The 19,883-nt window shown below is 44.8% G+C and overlaps 2 protein-coding genes across 2 annotated transcripts in view; both read left to right on the plus strand.

Annotated features, from left to right (window-relative positions):
* LOC134040613 (protein Bouncer-like) overlaps nt 1-14,491 on the plus strand; it is a 25,719-nt gene extending 11,228 nt beyond the window's left edge. The window contains exon 4 of the transcript XR_009932896.1: nt 14,476-14,491. The gene's annotated coding sequence lies outside the window, so the exon portion shown is untranslated. The remainder of the gene's footprint in view (nt 1-14,475) is intronic.
* Nucleotides 6,142-19,747, plus strand: poc1bl (POC1 centriolar protein homolog B (Chlamydomonas), like). Its single transcript, XM_062486593.1, has 11 exons — nt 6,142-6,514; nt 8,947-9,428; nt 10,792-10,961; nt 11,713-11,902; nt 12,153-12,338; nt 12,513-12,630; nt 13,860-14,036; nt 15,458-15,589; nt 15,733-15,843; nt 17,148-17,300; nt 17,544-19,747. Exons 2-11 carry the CDS (start codon nt 9,037-9,039, stop codon nt 17,673-17,675), a joined length of 1,761 nt encoding a protein of 586 aa, XP_062342577.1. The 5' UTR covers nt 6,142-6,514; nt 8,947-9,036; the 3' UTR covers nt 17,676-19,747.
* The last annotated feature ends 136 nt before the right edge of the window (nt 19,748-19,883 follow it).

Consider the following 19,883-nt stretch of genomic DNA (forward strand, 5'->3'; position numbering starts at 1 on the left):
CAGCCAGCGGACCTGTCATGCAACACTGCCGCACAACACACCAGTCAACACACCTCTGACAACACCTCTTCAGAGCCAGTCCACAAATGGCTGAAGCAGAACATTCCCTAACTGGAACCAATCAGTCCAGTCAGCCGTGGGTCAAGTTGTCCACAGTGTTCTTCTGTTTTAAACAATACATTGTTTTTACATGCTGTTTATGCACACCTAACAGGCTTTCTTCTACACTGTGTAGTTTAGCTTGTTTTCCACTATTGTCTACCTGTACTGGCAGTGTCTTTTATCAATTTATTTACCTTTAACAGTTATAACACAGTTAAGTTCCATTGACTGTTTCATCCTTATGTTATAATTTTCCTGTCTTCCACAACTTTTCTATGATTGGTCATTCTCGGTTAGAGTCACCTAGCTCTTGAACAAAGCTGTCACTGAAACAGGGAAGAATGGCCTTCTGGTATTAATAGTCCTTTAACACCCCCAAGGTTACTGTTGAATATCAGCCACAAACAGACCAGTGTCCACACACTCACACAAATAACAGCCTCCCTCCCTGGGGAAAAAAATGGCGAGTGAGAAGGGGCAGGGAAAGAAAGGGATGAGAGCAACAGGAAGGACATAGTTAAAGGAAGGAGGCGAGTGGAGGAAGGGAGGAGAGGTTGAAGAACCATCTGCTACTAGGTGTCAGTATTTTCTGTGTGTTGCCACTCGCCGACCAACAAGCTTTGGCTGTAAGAGACAAGCGGTGTGATTCAGACGAGTGAAATGAAGTCCGTCTCTGACAGGAGATGATGTGATGTGAGTTGATTAGAATGGAAATGCAGGAGCAAGAATACCTAGCTTCAGTCACCCATCCCCCCCCTCCCTCCAGGTTGTTTTTGTGTAAGGATATCAGGGAGACACTGTTCAGAATGCCACAAGGTGTAGTTTTGTAAGTCTGCCACAGTATGGCTGGACTACACATTAGTACACCTGCTGTTTTCTACAACAGTAGGCTTCATGTTTATAACATGTGTTTGAATGCCTTTACTGTGAAGGCACAGCAAACAAAATATTGTTATTTGATATTGCAGGCTGCTCTAGAGGTCATTACTAGCTTATTGCAATTTGGCGATGGTTAACTCTCTCAAGAGCATGCTCTTAGATAGCATGTTGGCTATCTTCCCAGTTTTTTACAGAGAAATACATTTTCAAATTCATTAAAAACTACACAGTTGTTTTTGTCGTATTTTCAAGTAATTGACTCAGCTCACACAATTCAAATTTCAGCTGGGCTGGCGGGCGTTTGAAGACGAATCGCAAGATGAGGTACTTGAACTTGTCAGATTTGCAGCATATCTCACTAGTCTTTAATACCAATGTCTTATTGCAATTGCATACGGATGAAAACGTCCTAGCCCACCACTTCACTGAAGACTGAGCGGAACAGAAAGACGGATACAAAATAAATAATCTAAAGGGAGAGTCCTTAATTACACATTGTTTATGTGCCCCACTCAGAGGGGACCAGTACCCAATAAAGAGTATATCCTAGGATTCCCTGCACCCAGGGGGGTGAAGAGAGAGAGAAATTGAAATTGAGTAACAGAGAGAGAAAGTGTGAGACAGAGGGAGGGAAACCGAAAACGATTTAATAAAATGGAGGTAAGCGCAGAGTTAGACACGGCTCCTGTGAAATGATTTGACCCACAGAACATTCTGCATTTTGTGCTGCTGGAAGCTGGTGTGGAATTGAGGAAGAGGACTTTTATTAATGCGACCATCACAGCATACCTCGCTTCACAGAGCTGACGGCTGAATTTTGGGGAAATATACCCTTGAAAAAAATAACACATCTATTCATCATCATAAGAGGGCTATACCTGACCATAATTGGATTTAAATCCATCAAGGCTAATGCAAAATTAGTGAGATATCAGCCCCTTCCTTTCCAAGAGGGGAGCAAACCTCCATATCAGCGTTAAACCAGATAAATGTCCTTTCACATCTTCCAGAACAGACCTTGAGGCTACTCTCTTCATCCAGGCCTCAGTTCCAATCACTGCTGCTATTCACTGAGAGGGCTCCAGGGACCGCCCCCCCCCCCCTCCCCCCGTCAGTCAGTGTGTGTGTGTGTGTGTGCGTATGTGTGTGTCCTCTCAGAGTGCTGAGTTATCATCTGACAGACAGCAGGGGTTGGCTGTGCAGGCTCAAGGTGACCGTAGGGCCAACCAGACTACTCACAGTGACAGGTATTCTCTTACAGCTCTGAAACTGGGCCCCATCAGCACAGTCTTCATGCTTTATTCATGTCTAACTCAATTTTTTTAAGCCAAGGCCACATTTTCTCTTGAATAGTCTAAAAAGCGTGGGACTTGTTGTAGAAGTAGTGTTCTGGAAAACTTCGACGTTTGGCTAAGGTCTAGATAAAAAACAAGACATCACAAACAGTTATTCACTGTCAAGATAGTCACCCTTTTTCGATTGGATTTTATGTTTATCTATCAACAGCCAAATGTACAGCTTGTATTATTCAGGAGTTAAGACTCTGGCTTTGAGCGCTTAACGACCTCATCCCAGAAGATAGCGCTGGAGGCTTGCCTCACAGTTAAGAGCAGAACAATAACTCAAGCTATTGGAGAGATTTAGAGTGACTGTACTGAAAACTCATCTGTTTTACTGAGGCGTTTTTGTAAGCTGTAGGGATAGACTGGAAAACTGAGATATGAACAGACCGACCGTGCTAAGGGCTCTCTGTCATGCACCGGTAGTTAAGCTACCGATTAAAAGGGGGAGAACATCGCAACATATTGAATTGGTATTTTAGGGTGGTGGGTGCGTTTATGGGGGCCAGTGGCAATGAAAGAAAGTACCATGGTGAGACCACGTTCTGAATGATCTCACTGTCCCCGAATGTTGATAAATGGTAGAAGGAAGGGGGCACAACTCCTACAGTGTTATCAGGAGCTGGCAGAAGGAGTCAGAGGACCCAGGCTCCACAGGAGCATAGTTACCCCGTCGGGCCGTGACTCATGCAGCTGGCAATGGCGACATGCACTCCCCCGGTGTCCTTTAACCACGTGTGTGTGTGGGTCTGTGGGTGTTCAGAGAGAAAGAGAGAGAGAGAGAGAGAGAGAGAGAGAGAGAGAGAGAGAGAGAGAGAGAGAGAGAGAGAGAGAGAGAGAGAGAGAGAGAGAGAGAGAGAGAGAGAGAGAGAGAGAAAGAAAGAGAGATCAACTCAGATTGTATAGGTTCCTCTTCTACTGGACATAATTGCAAATAGCTTCAACCCTGCTGCCCACCAGGTCTGTCTTCACGTATACTCACCAGTAGAAGGGAAGCATTCTTAAGAGGAGAAAAACCTTCTAACTGCATTTGGCCACAGAGGCTTATACTTTGCGTACTGATTAGCAAACAACCACTGAATTCTAATTTCACTTAGGTCTATTTACATAATACTACATTTAAATAATTTACATAAAATTGCTGTGACATCCGAAATACTGCATGGGATGCTGTTTTCCTATAAAGATGCTTTGACATAACTGCTTCTTAGGCAAACAATGATGAAGCCATACTCTATATGTACAGCCACAAACAGTTTTAGCCAGGCAGCTGTCACAAACAAGTTCCCTCCTGGCAGAGGGGCTGTAGACAGCTCCCCCGTTCCTGAAAAGATCCCAATTCTAAAGCAGTCTGGTCTCTTCTCTCCTCTCCGTCCTCGATCTTTCAACATTGCTCTGAACAGTTGAGCCAAGCAGTTTTGCTTTACATAAGCATCAAGCCTCTCTCTCTCTCTCTCCTTCTATTCTTCTCTCTCTTTTTTCCTAGATAGTGATACAAAAAACAAACACCCTCTAGACTCTCTCCGAAGTTGCCGGGACGACGAGAAATAGAGAGAGCTTAGTTGGTTAGGGAGTTCATTTGAGGAAGAGGAGACTGAGCAAGACAGAATATGTAGTGCACAAACATTGTGCATGAACCAACATGCTGAGTTTACCCCCCCCCCCCCCCCCCCCTAATTATGAGTCATTAACGGGACACAAAGGTTGAATGACAGGTCAGACTCTAAGTCCAAGTTTGGGTAATTGACAGGTTAAAGCAGCCCTCTCAATTGAAGGTCCTTCTTTTCCTTACTGCTGAAGGATCTAGGGGCTGCACAGTCTCAATTAAATTATATGATGGAACGTGGACCTTCGAGACGACCTCTCATTCAGGGTGATTTATTGAGCTGTCGGCTGAAATGGCCAGCAAGCGTGCAATTTGAGTAATGAAATAACAGGCCAGTTAGAAAGCTTCATTCAAAATTGAGTTGTGATGCAGACATAAACGATGCAGTGACACTTTAGAGTTAGTCGGTGCATGTGTATGGTTTCAAACCGATAGTTTATTCACAATGTTGGGACACCAGCGGTTGTCTAAGGGGCAGGGGTGTAAAAAATAAAAAGGGCACCCAGAGGACACTTCATCCCATTTTCTCCACTGCAGGGGCACCCATTAGGGCACTGCATAACATTTTCTTGCACACTGGGACACAGTCGAGGGCACTTTTTATCCCATTTTATCTACCATAGGGGCACCTTATGGTAGACAGAAGGCAACCTTGCGCTTAACACGGGGCACCCAAGTCCCAGTGAGTGGTGCACGTGGTATGCAGTGGCATCACTGAGTGTAGCTCAGCACGACTATGTTTATTTCTCGAGATCCATGCCTCCATCGTTTTGTGAAGCTCAACATGGTAGCGAATTTGTTCATATATTCATATTTACGTGAACCCTCATCCAAACACACGCGTCACTGCATGTCCTTGAGACACAGGCACTGACACACGCACACACACATTCCTGCCTTTATAGTTAGATAGACACTAGATGGCGACATTTACCTTGATTAACAACCCTTCCCCCACACACACTACACCTCTGGTCAAATATTGACCAGAGACCAATAGTTCAACATGAAAAAATCCATAGCTGTTCTTCTTCTGCATACCTGTACTGTAACATCATATAACTGAGGTGTGGAGAGTATGAGATTCCGTACTGGACTGCAGTTGAATTGCAGCAACTTATGACAACATGCAAGATAATAGGCTTAATCAGCTGTATCAGACCGAGGTGGCTCAGCAGGGCTGTTTGGATACAGGTCGTCTTAACTAGGTTAGCTGCTCTGTTTCTAATGGAGCAGCGGCTCACCTAAACTGATCTGAATCATTCAGGTTCACAGGGGGAAAATGTTTGTATATTGAGTCAGGGTTATCTGCATATCCCATGGTGCATAGACTCATCTTGCGATGGCACATGGATGGTGAGACTGTGCTCGTTCACATTCTACTTAAGGTGTTATATTTGTAATATTTCGTTCAATCGAAGGACTAGTAGAAGGACTCGAAGAGGGTTATTTTTAACATGAGACCATCTGCAATGGTTGTGAATGAACCGTCTGCTTAAATTGGGGAAAGGTTGACATGTGAGACCCGTACAAGAGTCCTCATTGTTACGGAGGCTGGAGAAGTTATCATGGAAACGAGACCTCTCTTGGACCAGACTGCGCTCCTCACACAGAAAGATGTGTAAATTGTTCTTAACTGGGAGAAGGAAAGGAAAGAGAAGGAGGAAGACAAAAAAAAACTGGCACAGTGTCAGGAACTGCAGCTGCAGGTGTCTGGCAAACAATGATCTAAAATGGTGCTTGACACAGTGTGTGGTAAAGCAGGTCCGGTCTGAGCAGTGGGAACACAATCCTGCCCTATGACAGCAATTCAACTGGTAGAGAAATTGTTACGTCACATTAAAGGCAGCTTATCTGTAAACCTGTGGTAGCATACTTGAGGGTACTTATTGAGATGCATTAGTGCTTTCAGATTCTAAAGGTTTGTCCTTCCAAGTTTGCCAATTTGAAAAAAAGAAATGCCTTCATGACTTCCATAGCTCACATTGTATTCTCATCCCCCTATCTAATCTGTCTAGGAATGTCCTAGTAGGTTACAGTGCACCCCATGGAATGACACTAAGAAGGTTTTATGAAAGGTAAACATAATATCCTTGTAATTTACGACCCTGTTCAGCAGCAAAATGGGGTTAAAGTCAAGGCCTAAAACCACATCATTATTCGGAGCATTACTATACATTTGCTCCCTCCCTGCAATCAAATCGTCACGTGACCAACTTTTCAAACTTCCTGATGATCTTTGGTCCAAGGTAATGACAGCTCAGTTTCTCCACATTTCAGAAAGAAATCTGAAACTCCTAAGTTTTATATGATAGCCTAGCTTAATATACATCGTAAACTTCTCGTCATATCTTGTTCAGCATTGTCCAAAGAATGCACGAAGGATTAATTTACTGGGCATTCAAAAGTGACCGCCGGCGGAAGCCAAGCTAGTTGCTTTAGACTAGCCCTATTTGCTAACAGCGCAACATCGTCAACGTGGAAAGAAGGATGTGGATATGCTGACCGCTGCAACATCTACATACAAGTCAGATTTAGTGACAAGAACTCTCAACAGCCGCTGCAAAGAGCATGGAATGTAGAGAAGGTAGGTTAAGCATACACGTATTTCGTTTAACTAATGAATAAACTTCAATTCATGAGTGGTGCCCGAGACAGTTCAGACACGACCTCCCATTTATTTGTCGCTTGATGGTTTTGTGTTGTGAGCTGCTTTCGTTTTTTAAGAACTTCACGTTACACGGAGAACTCGTGGCAATTTTCTTGCAATTGAGTTAGCTATCTTACTGCAGTGATGTAGTTTGTTAGTATGAAGTAAGTTAGCAAGTTCGCCGTCAGAAGTTGGTAGTTGCATGAGTGACAAAATTATACAGTGTGTCCCCGTCCAATAAATTCATGCACGGAGATTGTTATTGCTTCTCACATAGGTCTATAGGGATTTTACCCTCTAAATGGCTCTGTGTGAGATAATTATATCTAACTTCCAAATTACTTTATATTGTTTTGAAGTTTGATTATTCTTTAGCTTTAACTTTAAGAGTTTTGTCAGAGGTTTATAAGAGGTGTGATTGTAAAGCAAGGTACCTAAGTAATACATTTGTTATAACCATATACCCTAATGTTGCATACCACTTCTGTCACTATAGTGACAGGTCATTTAGTTTGAACAATTTAGGGTTTAGGGTCAGGTCTACTGAGTAGCTGGTTCCTCTGATGTGTCATTGAGTTTACCATTCTAAGAATCTCCCCTCTAACAGGTCTGGCTTATCACGCTGTAGGTCATGCCCCTTCAACAATGTTGAGCTCAATTTCCAGTCTAATACTCGATATAATTTCATTTGTCGAGATGGGCATAGGCGTCAGTGTGTCGGAAGTCCATGCATTTCTGAACTCTGTATGATTATGCATGGTTTCTCTGCTTATTGACTGTGTTTACTCTTAGTGTAATCATCAGAGAGTTGTTTGTGTTTGTGAAGAAAGAGAGAGAGATCGTTCTCTCTATTATGTGTTAACAGTGGCTATTGGCTAAGACCTCTGACTGTATATAGGCCCCTCTCAGATTCAGGTTTGCCAGAAGTCCTGTTCAGCTAGTCCAGGCAAATAGAATGTTCAAGGAGCTTTGGAATGTTCCACAGTGTACTACAAGGAACACCAGTTGTACTGATGTGTCATAGCGTAATGTGTGATCTATGTCAAAATGGCAATTTACGGTGGGGCTGACATGTAAAAAGCTTATGGGTTGTATGTCAATGCAGCATACATCCTGGTCAGTTTTTATAGTGTTCTTTACAAATGTACACAAGGTGTCTGGATGGAATGTCTCTGCAGGTAGTGCAGTATACACTAAACCCTCCACACTGAACTCCTAGCAAAGCATCTACCTGAGCTGCTACTGTGGTCATGTCTTTCTTAAGATTAGGTGCTGAGTGCTCTGGTGCACACCACCCTGGACAGAAGAGATGTCAGTACAGTGCTAGACTGTATTAGACCACTGAGCTAAAGCGAGAGCATTAGTTCACAGACAAAAAAATGGCCCTCCAACCCATCTCCATCCCAATATCTATACCATTAGAAACATTGGCCAAACTAGGTTGAAGTTTTAAAAAGCTTGGTTTAGGACTTTCAGACCAAGGTTTGATTATCACGATAACTTCTAAGCTGGCATGCCTAACCCTGTAGACCAGTCCTCATGAATCTAGCTTTAGGATCAGATTGCTATTGCAAGGATGGATACACTTTTTAGTTTTTGTTGATGGTGTTCTGTTTTCTGTCTAGTGTAAGTTCAGGACTCCGTCTTCCCTGGACGGGGACCAGGTCTGTGAAAGGAGCCCGCTGACGCCTTAGTGGGGCTCAGCAGGAGCCCTCGGGCTTAGTGACTCAACAATGCAACACAAACCCAGACGTGGCCATGACACACACATACACAGACCCTAACGATTCCTAATCCAGTTTTGCCAATACAGACAGCTCCGTGGTAGGGAGACAGACACCACAAGTGTATGTGTGCTCACACAGATGTGTGTGTGTGTGCATGTGTGTGTGTGTGTGTGTGAGAGAACAGAATCCATCATCAGGGATATCTCAGGAGTTGAAAGGTCCAGGGAGGTGAAGGAGGGGAGGGTGGTATTTCAGTTCTATTCAGCCCTAGTCTGTCACTACCAGCTACAGTACCCTGCTCAAATATTGATGTAGTGATTACACACAGGACAGTTGTAGTTCCGTTTTAACACTGATAAACCTGGCATACTTAAGGGGAGAGGATATATCTTGGACGGCTCATTGACCTTAAAGGCGTCAGTATTGCTGGGTGTTTGGAGAGCTTGAATGGGCAACGTAAAAAAAGAGTCACTGAAAAAATTAAAAAGTTGTCTACTCAAAACGTTGAACCCCTACACTTTTTATAACAACAACATAAACTGTTGCAAGTTTATACTTAATACTGTGATTCCTGATTTCTTTATTCCAGCTGTCTTGAACAGTGTGTGTGTGTGTGCGTGTGCGTGTGTGCATCTTCCACAGAGGACTCTGGCTTGGGCACTGTAGTGTCCACTGTGTAGCGCTACTTCACTACTTTGCGTGGCCAGACGGGGCGCCAGCAGGAGGCCGGCGATGAGGGTGCGCTGCTCACGCAAGCTCAACCTCCTGACCAAGACCTTCTTCCTCGTCGGCGTCCTGTGGCTGGCCTACGTGTTCCTGGCCCCCGCGTCCACCTCCGGGGCCGCGGGAGAGGATGGTGGGGGCCGCTCCCTGCTGGTCCGGCAGTTTGCCTCGCTGGGGGGGGAGGATGGGGGGAGGGCGGCGGAGCCGCCGACCAGGCCCGTTTACGTGAAGGCGCCGGCGGACAGCAACGCGCCCGGAGAGTGGGGGAAGGCCACCAGGCTCGACCTGGGGCCCGAGGACAAGAAGCTGGAGGAGGACAGCGTGGAGCGCTACGCCATAAACATCTACGTCAGCGACAGGATCTCCCTGCATCGCCACATCCAGGACAACAGGATGTACGAGTAAGTACACAGGTCCGACGGACGTCGGCTGGTGTCTCCCTGTTGCCCCTGGTGTGGCCGAGCTGGTCCTAGATCAGGTCACCACCACCACTCTGTGGTGCTCGGCAGGCGAAAGTACTAGACCCGTCTAGAGACCACTGAGCAGTTACACCAGTGCACATCTCCTCCCACCCCGCCCCTCCTATTAATGAGTCCCAGACCTTGCGACAGGACGATGAGAATGTTCGCTAGAAAAGAGAGCGTTCTCATTTTTATTCAGCTCCCCCAAAAAAGAAATAACTCAAAATGAGCTGTGTAACGACTCCCAATAGGCATCAGGGCTGTTTCGAAAGAGGTGTGTGTTTTGAAACTGTGATGGGATGGATGAATACCATGAATATAGTAGATTCGTAACGTTTGTGTGTGGGGTTTCACATTTCAGAAATGAAAACAAACGTGGTCTGTTACAGATCTTTTAGCCCGATAGAGCAAAAACTGCAGGTAACCTATAATCACTGAGGAACAACAGCTAATCCTGGCACTACTAGCCCAACCCCTAACTCTAACCTTAAACCTGAAGGTCTTGACACCTCACAGATTTTACCATTAAAAACAGTTAAAAACACTAACAAGTGATGACATCCTGGTTGGAGAGGGGATCTGGTAATCATGTGTAACCCACAGATTAAACAGATAAGAAGCTCCACAAGCTGCCACACGTTTCTAATGAGACTACAGCGGACTGAGCACTTACACCACACGCTTTGGATTCATCTCATGTTTTTGTTACTTTTCAATGTGATTCTACTGAGACACGCAGCTCCTCTTACATTTCAATGACTTTACAGTCAACAGGGGAATCTGTCTGGGCCTGTGGTTGGCTTGGAGTGAGGCCAGAACCACCGGTGAACCCTTCTGTTACCACACATAGACAGAGTAGTATACTTATACTCCCACCCCCTCCATTTAAAGGCCTTTTTTTCTCACCTCTTTTATCCTCTGGTGTTTCAGTCCTTTCCTCTATACAACCCCTCTCCCTTTCCCTCCCCCCTTATCTCCCCCTCTTCTCCCCCTTATCTCCCCCTCTTCTCCCTGGCCTCTGAGGGCTGTGTTTGTATGTGGAGCTCTGGTGTGATTTCTCTCCTCTCGTATTCCTGTGTCCAGCCTCAGACCTAATGCCTCTCCTGCACCAGCCAACAGCAAAGCTCCCATGCAGCTTGAAAAGGACACGGTTAACTCCCAGACGTCTACATAACGTTGTTGGCTAAGGGTTTTGAAGTCATGGTTAGGGTCTGGTGTTCAAGTCTACTCTCTACCTGAACTCCTTCGTTGTTTTTCTTGCTCGAACCCGCCTAACTCGTTTGGCCACCCCATTGTCTTACAGGTGTCGAGCGAAGATATTTGACTACCGTCACCTGCCCACCACGTCCGTCATCATAGCGTTCTACAACGAGGCGTGGTCCACCCTGCTCAGGACCATCCACAGTGTGCTGGAGTCCACCCCCGCCATCCTGCTGAAGGAGATCATCCTCATCGACGACTTCAGCGAGAGGGGTGAGACGCCCCACCAGAGAGAGGGTGAAGAGCAGTTAGAATGAATAGAATGAAGATGAGGCATAAAGATCATCCAGATGACTGACACAGTAACTAACCGACATATGTTGTGGGTGTGCCTCACAATGTCTTCCCAAAACTGACGTGCCAACTTAACAGTTTTCAATAACAGGTCTAAGTGAGCCGTTGACAGACAGGTATGCAAAGGCGGATTAGTAGGACAGCTGGAAAGACAGAAGGCAAAAAAAACTATTAAAGAAACAGAGGATCGTAACGGGGGGAAGGGGATTGTTCAGACTGTCTGTCTGAATTGAATGTCATGTTTATATTTGAGATAATTGGGTTGCTGGCCACACGATTTTCTCTCCATGACGTTACGTAGACGGCTATTACCTCAGCTGACCTCGCCTCACTTACATGACATCATTTCCTCTCCCTCAACCACTGAGACCAATAAGAATGTCAGCCTTGCCACTGTCAGACCGGCTGTGTTCACAGTGGATGAAAAGACAAGGAGGGATCATCAGGCTCTCCTTTATAAAATCCATCATAAATATCCTTCAGGAGAGGAGAGAGATATTTTTTCCCCTTGACAGTAATGGCATAACATTGTTCTTTTGAAAGCAATAGAAATCAGACAAGAGGAGAGCGTATGAGAGAAAGAATAGACAGTAGAGAAATAATAACAACTTTGACCTTCCTCCTCTCTCTCTCTCTCTCTCTCTATTTATTTCTCTTTCTCTCTTTCCAGTCTATCTGAAGTCTCAGCTGGCTGGGTACATCAGCAACCTGGAGCGTGTGCGCCTCATCCGCACCAACAAGAGGGAGGGGCTGGTGAGGGCGAGGCTCATCGGCGCCACCTACGCCACGGGAGACGTCCTGACCTTCCTTGACTGTCACTGCGAGTGCGTCCCTGGCTGGATCGAGCCTCTGCTGGAGAGGTGCGTCACAACGCTGATCCTGAAACAAGGACAACGCTCTCAGACGGATAGGACGTATAAACAAGTATTTTTCCATAGTAGCAAGCATAGCCTGTTTAGAATGAGAAACCACTAAAACGTGAGAGAAATGTGGACAAATAATAAATACCCTTTGTGATTAATATTGTGTGCTCGTGTTATAACGTAGAAAAACTATTGACACCATGTCCGGTTTCTAGGAATTCATATGGTCTGCATTTGTCGTTTGCAGGATTGGTGAGAACAAGAGCACCATTGTGTGTCCGGTCATTGACACCATCGACTGGAACACCTTTGAGTTCTACATGCAGACGGACGAGCCCATGATCGGGGGCTTCGACTGGAGGCTGACCTTCCAGTGGCATGCCGTCCCCGAGGCCGACCGCAACAGACGCAAGTCTCGCATCGAACCCATTAGGTCGGTGCCTGTCTGGTCGAACGACCGAAACGGGATGACCTTTGAACGAATATGAGTTCTTATCTGAAATGGGATGCTTTGAACCGAGTGAATATCTATATTTGTGCATCTGTGTTCCTTTTCTGATCTGATTGATCACAGTAGCTGTCTAATAAAGCGGATTATCCCTTTCAGGTCTCCTACCATGGCGGGTGGACTGTTTGCTGTGAGCAAGGCCTACTTTGAGTACCTGGGTACCTATGATATGGGCATGGAGGTGTGGGGAGGAGAGAACCTGGAGCTCTCGTTTAGGGTGAGTCAGGACTGGGGATGCCACAAGCTCCAGGACTGGGTTTTCAGATCTTTTCATTGTTCTTTTGTTTTTCACGTTGCCTCCCTACTTCTCCATCGTTTTTCCCCGTTTCTCCAAACATTACGATTTACCTCAAATGTTTGTTGAGTGCTGGACCGGGACAAAAAATGGATCGCGACAAAAGCAAAAAGGATCTTGTATCTGCCTTCCCCAAAATAGATGTCCAAACATGTCATTATCAGTTGTTGTGAGTGGTTGGAGGGCTCCAGGGCCGTGTGAGTCTTAGTGTCTGCTTGCTGCCACCCGAAATGGCATCGCAACTTAGATAATAGGAGATGCCTTGTAACCAAGCCACCATCCCCTTTCACTTGTCTGTGTCAATAAAAACTGTATTTAGGAAAGATGGATGGGCTGTCCCCACGAGTGATGTATTATGGATGTGGAAATAAAATAGCTCTCATTGGGACACCATGCATCATTTATAATCCCTGCATTGTTTACAGCTGTGTTTTGGAAGACAAAGAAAATATGCCATAAACAGAAATGTTTGGTATGTTAAAGTAATGTGTGGTGCTCTCTCTGGCTTTTAGCATATGTTATAGCGAGAGCAAGATTGTTTTAATTTAGAGAATAACTCAAGCAGGCAGTTATTACATGTACACTAGGGAGCAGACTTACCTCTCTTTCTCCAGGGGAGCTTTACTGAGATGTGTAGTTGTGGTGGGAAAAAACAAGCAATTAAAATATGCAAATACATAGCATAAATCTGAGGTCCTAGAGGAGATTCGCATGCTGTCAGTTGGTCCTAACAACAGTTTTTTGGACAATCTGGGATTTGTATTCAGTGGCAGCATGGGGGATTAAGAATCTGAGGCACAGGTTTATTGGGTATTCAACAATGTCGTTAATCCTGGGAATAAGCATTCCTTATGAGCCATGTGAATTATTGAGTGAGTAATTTTGTTGTAATGTAAATAGTTGTAACGTATACAATTCTTTATAGAACCCCCCGCCCACAAGTTGGTAGTACTCTATAATGGTCTAATTATCCACATTTCTAATATATTAGTCCCTAACTGTGCTGCTCGCTCCTGGTAACACTTTAGATACAGACACTTGTAATAAGCATCAATAGGTCATAAGGCCATAGAAAGTTAATCAGTTATATTAACACATATCACACACACTAACGCTCCTGCATCTAAAGTGTTGCCCTCTCTCCTCCCCAGGTCTGGCAGTGTGGGGGCAGCCTGGAGATCCACCCCTGCTCTCACGTGGGCCACGTCTTCCCCAAGAAGGCCCCCTACGCCCGGCCCAACTTCCTCCAGAACACCGTCCGTGCCGCCGAGGTCTGGATGGACTCCTACAAGCAGCACTTCTACAACAGGAACCCACCGGCCAGGAAGGTACTGCAGCCAGCTCAGCTAACAGTTAACAAACAGTGGTTAACAGCCCATGAACCATGGCTGGAATCACATTTTCAAATACGACTTGCAACCTGATTCAGATAGCTCATGATAATGAAATCAAATGGACCGATGGCAAAATACAAGACTAGGGTTCTATGTCAAATACACCTCAAATATGTTTAAATAGGCTTGGATTAGAGTTGAAACTGGTCCTAATATTTGCATTTAGATTATTATTATTAAAGTTATCACTTAGTAAAGGCTAGTAGAGACTTGCAATTGTTGGCACGTTGCAGCTTTGTAACATACACACTCTGCCTTTAATGTGTCAAGTTCTGCTAAGTTCTTAGGCCACCTGTAGAGTATGTTCCTCATCCAGGTCCTCTGGTCCTCCTCTACAGCAGCATGCTGTGTCTACATGTACAGTACCATGTAGGGTTGTTCTTTCCACAAAGCACATCCAAAGCTCAGTGTCATATTTTGTCCAACGTTTATTTAGACTTGTGACGGATCTTAATGTCGTTATCCTTTCATGATAAATCTATTTAGATGTGAAGCCAGGCTAATTGGAATCACATTAGCTCTAAAAGCTACAAAGGTGCTATGGTTCAGCAGCAGTAGCAGAGATACAGAATCATAGGATTTATTGTTGTCAAAAGGTGTGTGTACTTGCCAAGCCTCTCAGGTTCAGTGTTGGCTGACTTCAAAGTTTCATGTATCTTAGTTTCACCTCTCTGGAAATGTTCATTATTAATGGCAGGGATCTTTGATCAAACCATAAATTACCCTAGCTGAGGGAAAGAAGGAGCCATGTGGCTAAATATGACCCTGTCCAGTCAAAGGACATTGGATAGTTTGGGTGTCCTTATGCAGACTAAGCTCTACTACCACAACTAGCACTTCTGTAAATTTTGCCATGATAATGGCTTGAATTGTTAATGGTTTGTTAGCTAAATATTTAGTCTATTACACACAACACACAATATACAATAGAATATATTATACTGTGTATTAAGTAACTATAATGCCTCCCCCAAATAAATACTTGTATCTGTAGCCTTACCCAATACCTCTAGTTTAACAGTTTGCTTATAATGATGCATTACTTTAATATAGTTGAATTATGTTTGACAAGAGGGTTGTTCGAACATTGTGGATTTATAAAGAGGCAACACCCAGAACTAGACAAACATCTGCAACACATTCCCAACATCAGAATTGTGCACATTGACCACACCCTGTTGGCTGGTTCAAAAGCTCCACCCAAGCAAACTCAACAAGTAGCGACGTCCTCAACAGGATGTAAACTGGGATAACCAGGAAACTCACACACTGATCACACACAAACCTGATCACCCTAATCACCGTAAACGAGTGTTTCAGAAATGGAATAAACCTTGTGTGTGTTTCTCATACAGGAGTCTTATGGGGACATCTCAGAGAGGGTTGTGCTGAGGGACAGGTTGAAGTGTCAGAGCTTCGACTGGTACCTGAGGAACATCTACCCTGACCTGCATGTGCCTGAGGACCGAGAGGGCTGGCACGGAGCCGTGAGTTTCCCCAACTTGCACTTTGGATGAGCTGAGTGAAGATGCACATCTTTTCATTGACCTGCTACAGTAGTATGAATACTGCAAGACTTATTTCACTGGGTAAAGAGTGTTCTATTGTTTCGATATTTCATTTCTTGCAGGTTCGTAGCTCTGGGATCCATTCAGAGTGTCTGGACTACAACTCCCCAGAGCACAGTCCTACAGGAGCGCACATCTCTCTGTTCGGCTGTCATGGACAGGGAGGCAACCAGGTGAATAGTATTGCACTTCTGTTTAATCTCTCCTTTCGCCCTCCCTCTCTGCTTTCTCCCACTCTCTCATATCCCTCTCTTGACCTTATGTCTCTGGGATGGATGGCTGGCTGGGTAGATGTAATGAAGTGAATGTCAACAGTATCTGGTGACCACAGAGGAAGACAAGCTACAGTTCCAATACCTCAACACAGAGGAGCTCTTATACCGTTTCTTATATGGCTGCTTACACTTATATATAAATACCCTCCCTCTTAATATGAACAACTAACAACCTTTTCTATATACTAGTATAAACATGACAGGTGAATATGTATGAGTTCTTGTGTGATTATTCACAGCCTAGATAATGATCTCTCTATGTTGTATATTTCATGTCTGGGTCACTTGTCCCCCCTCCCATCCATGGATCTCCTCCACAACCCTTGTAGATCTGATGACCCATCAAAGCATTCAGAGCATCAGGTGTCTTATCACCACCACACCACACAAGCAACCACGTGTGACAGACCAAAATCAATGTTTCCACAACTGCCAAATGTGAAACGAGAACCTCGGTGTCTGTCTCTCGGTCTCCTGGGACCTAGTTCCATTTAAAAGATACATGAGCTACATTGAGCTTTGTCCCCTGCCAGGACAGCATGAATGGGTGAATGGCACCAATGATTGACTGGGTAAATAAGTTTGAGGCAGACACACGGACAGTGAGGAGAGGGAGAAGGGGAAGATGGCGGTTCTTATTATTCCAAACTAACCATTACTCAGTCTAAAAGATGCATGAGGAGGAGAGGACAGAGGCAGAGATGAGAGGAGAGGAGAGGGGGGAGAAGCATTGGTGAAGATTGATTACCTGTGGCTGTTTAAAGGGCACCAAGGGTGGTATTGTTGTTTGGTTTGTGACAGGCTGGAAGAACACACCTGGATGATGAGTTGGTGGGTGGAGGGGTGGTGGTGGTGGGGGTTAAGTCTTTATATGTCCGGGTGATGGAGATGGCTATGGCTTTGTTCTCCATAATGAGATGCCATCACGTAAACACAAACACACACAGACATACACACAAACACACACGCGCACACCTTAAGACGGGCTGTCAGGGGGGCAAATCTTGCCGTCTTAGTTGTCGTAGTCAACAAGGTCGAGAGAAGGAGAGACAGGGGTGGAGGAAATGGGTTTGGATAAGGCAGGAGAGATGACTGGTGTTGACACGTGTCTCTCCAACGGAGAACACAAATTCTCTCTCTCTCACGCTCTCTCTCTCTCTCTCTCTCTCTCTCGCACCCTACCCCTCTCTTCCTCCTCCTAGTACTTTGAGTACACATCACAGAAGGAGATCCGCTTCAACTCGGTGACAGAGCTGTGTGCTGAGGTGCTGCAGGGCCAGACCCACGTGGGGATGAGGCACTGCCCTCGTGACAGACTCCCCAGGCCTCCCTCCATCATCTGGGAGTTCAGAGACGTGAGTGTCACGCCCACCACCGTCCCAGACACCAACACACGCTGCCACCACAGAAGGTGTTGGAACACAGTGTGTTCCTGTACGCTCACACAAGCACAGGAAAGCATACAAACCTATAGGACACACACACATTGCATGTATGCGCACACAAGCAAGGGGGGCAGCATGTTGTATGCAAATGGACGACAGCATGCCATACCTTGGGCTCCAGTTGTGTGAGTGGGAATGTTTGCTCCATTGCAGGACGGCAGCATCTACCACCCTCTCTCCGACTCCTGCGTCACGTCCTACCGCACCAACGAGGGACGCACAGACATCCAGATGAAGAAGTGCTCCCCTGCAGACAAAAACCAGCGCTGGACGTTTGAGTGGTGACAGGAAACAGGAAGCAGGAAGTGGCATTTCAAGTGACCTTTTGACCTTGTGTGATGGCCTCTGTGGTGCGTTTTCCTGAAACTCATTTTAATGAACAGAAAGATTTTGTTCAACGACAAGATGTTTTGGGGGAGCGAGGACTTTTAGGATGCAAGTCTTGTGACAACGTTTTTTAAACCATGACCGAGGTAAAAACCACAAGGCCTGTTTCCTGTTTGACAGTGTACAGTATCCCTTCCGGTGCCTTCGTCAGATGCAAAAGAGGCCAGACCACACCTGAAGTGCCAATACTTCTACCCATCATTGTTAATTCTGTATACACACATTGTGTTTGTATTCGCTTTTAGACTGTTCTCTCTTGTGCTATACTAGACAGGTCTGTAGACCATGTGCCTTGAAACGTGGGGGGGGGTCTTCATCTTCCTTAACCCTTGTGCTGCCTTCGGGTCACATGACCCAAAGGTTCACAACGAACCATGGTTGTGTTTACCCAATTTTATCCAATACAAAAACAAATAAATAGCATTTTCTTTTAAACTTCGCAATGTGGGGGGTCTGAGACAGCCCGACGGTTAAAAGAAAATGCTTCAGTTTGTTTTTGTATGCGGTAAAGTTGTTGCAATACGACGGTGGGTCACAATGACTGATGGGTCAGAATGACCCGAAGATAACACAAGGGTTGAGTCCTCCTTGACTAGGAAGCTCATTACATTTCTGATGCTGAATAATCCTCTCATCAATGTTTTGACGTCAAAACCTGGCACACATCAGGTGATCAAATATATACTTCCAATAATGTTTTAAGAATGTCCATGGGCGATAGGAAATGTATCTACACTTATATACTATTCTATAATCAGTCTTGGGTGTACACGTTGACTCTTAAGCAGTGTCTACTTTAAGTGAGACATTACTCTGAGACGGTGTGATATCTTTGAGATATTACTGCACGGCCCATGACTGTACAGAATGCTGTGACAGTGACAATGGTGTGGAATCATGGGAGAGTGATATGCTGTTGGGAGCAGAACTAGACTGATCTAACTCAGAACTATGTCTCAGGAGACGCCCAGGAGTCGGGCTACAGGCTGTTGGAGCAAGACTTGAAGACGTCTGTTGAGCGTTTGTTAAGCTTAACGTGCAATTTGACCGGAGGGAGGGGGACACAGGGAGAAGACATGGGGTCCATGGTGGCTGTTAGATTCGACTTCTGTGGACTGTAAATTAAAAGTTGCCCTTCATACAGTACTAGCCTACTGTGCCTCAAAGTCTCACCTCTGCAGCCTAATGGACAGACCTCGCTTTAGCACACTGTGTTCCTACTATTGACCGTAGGTTTGACAAGTTCATTTCAAAGAATCATGTGTCACTCTCCAAACTTGCTCACCAGAATTCTGCTATATCCTTCCTCACTTCTAAACTGGGATGTCTTTGGGTTTTTCTAATGGGGCTTGATGGGGTTTTTGTGGACTAAAAGAACATACATTAGATCTTCATAAAAAAAGATTTGATGTAACTTGATTCTTATTTTTTGCAGTTGAAGTGCTTGTTGATTTCTTTGTACTGCAGGTGATTTGATATAATAAGTCTTTTGTGGTGTTTTGCACTTTATGGCTTTTTGAAATGTTTTTATTTGTTAAGGAATGGTTGATCCTAGAAAACAACTCTTTACTATGTATTTTCTTTTCTGTTGTTTTTTGTAAATGATGTGATGCAAATGATAAGGGAATTGTGCGTGTTTGAACTACTAATGAAGCACAAGAGATTGAGAAGTTAATCACATGATGAAACAAATTATGAAAATGACGTTTGTTGTGAATTTCGGAAGGATGGATGCTTGGAACATTAAAAATCAAAAATAAATTGGCAGAGTGTATGAACGCTTTTATATGTACACACGGTTCTAATTGGGCATCCTTGCATTGCATGGGAATATCAAGTGTCGATAACAGTCGAGCCTTTGTGTTTGCGCCATCTAGTGGCACGAAAGCTTCTATGAAAATAGTGCCATTTGTCAAGATGCCATAGATGTCCTCATGCATAGAAAAATAAAACACTCCGGTTGCCTTGTCTCTTTGTTGTTTTGACAATAAGAGTACTCAATCAAACAGTAGGGCACTCGAATTACCTTCTCGTTGCCTCAATTATTTATCATTTTAATTTGCTTAAACATATATTTTGTTTCAAATACCATTTTTTACGCAAAGA

Source organism: Osmerus eperlanus, chromosome 20, assembly GCF_963692335.1.
Source record: "Osmerus eperlanus chromosome 20, fOsmEpe2.1, whole genome shotgun sequence".
NCBI classification, from domain to species: domain Eukaryota; kingdom Metazoa; phylum Chordata; class Actinopteri; order Osmeriformes; family Osmeridae; genus Osmerus; species Osmerus eperlanus.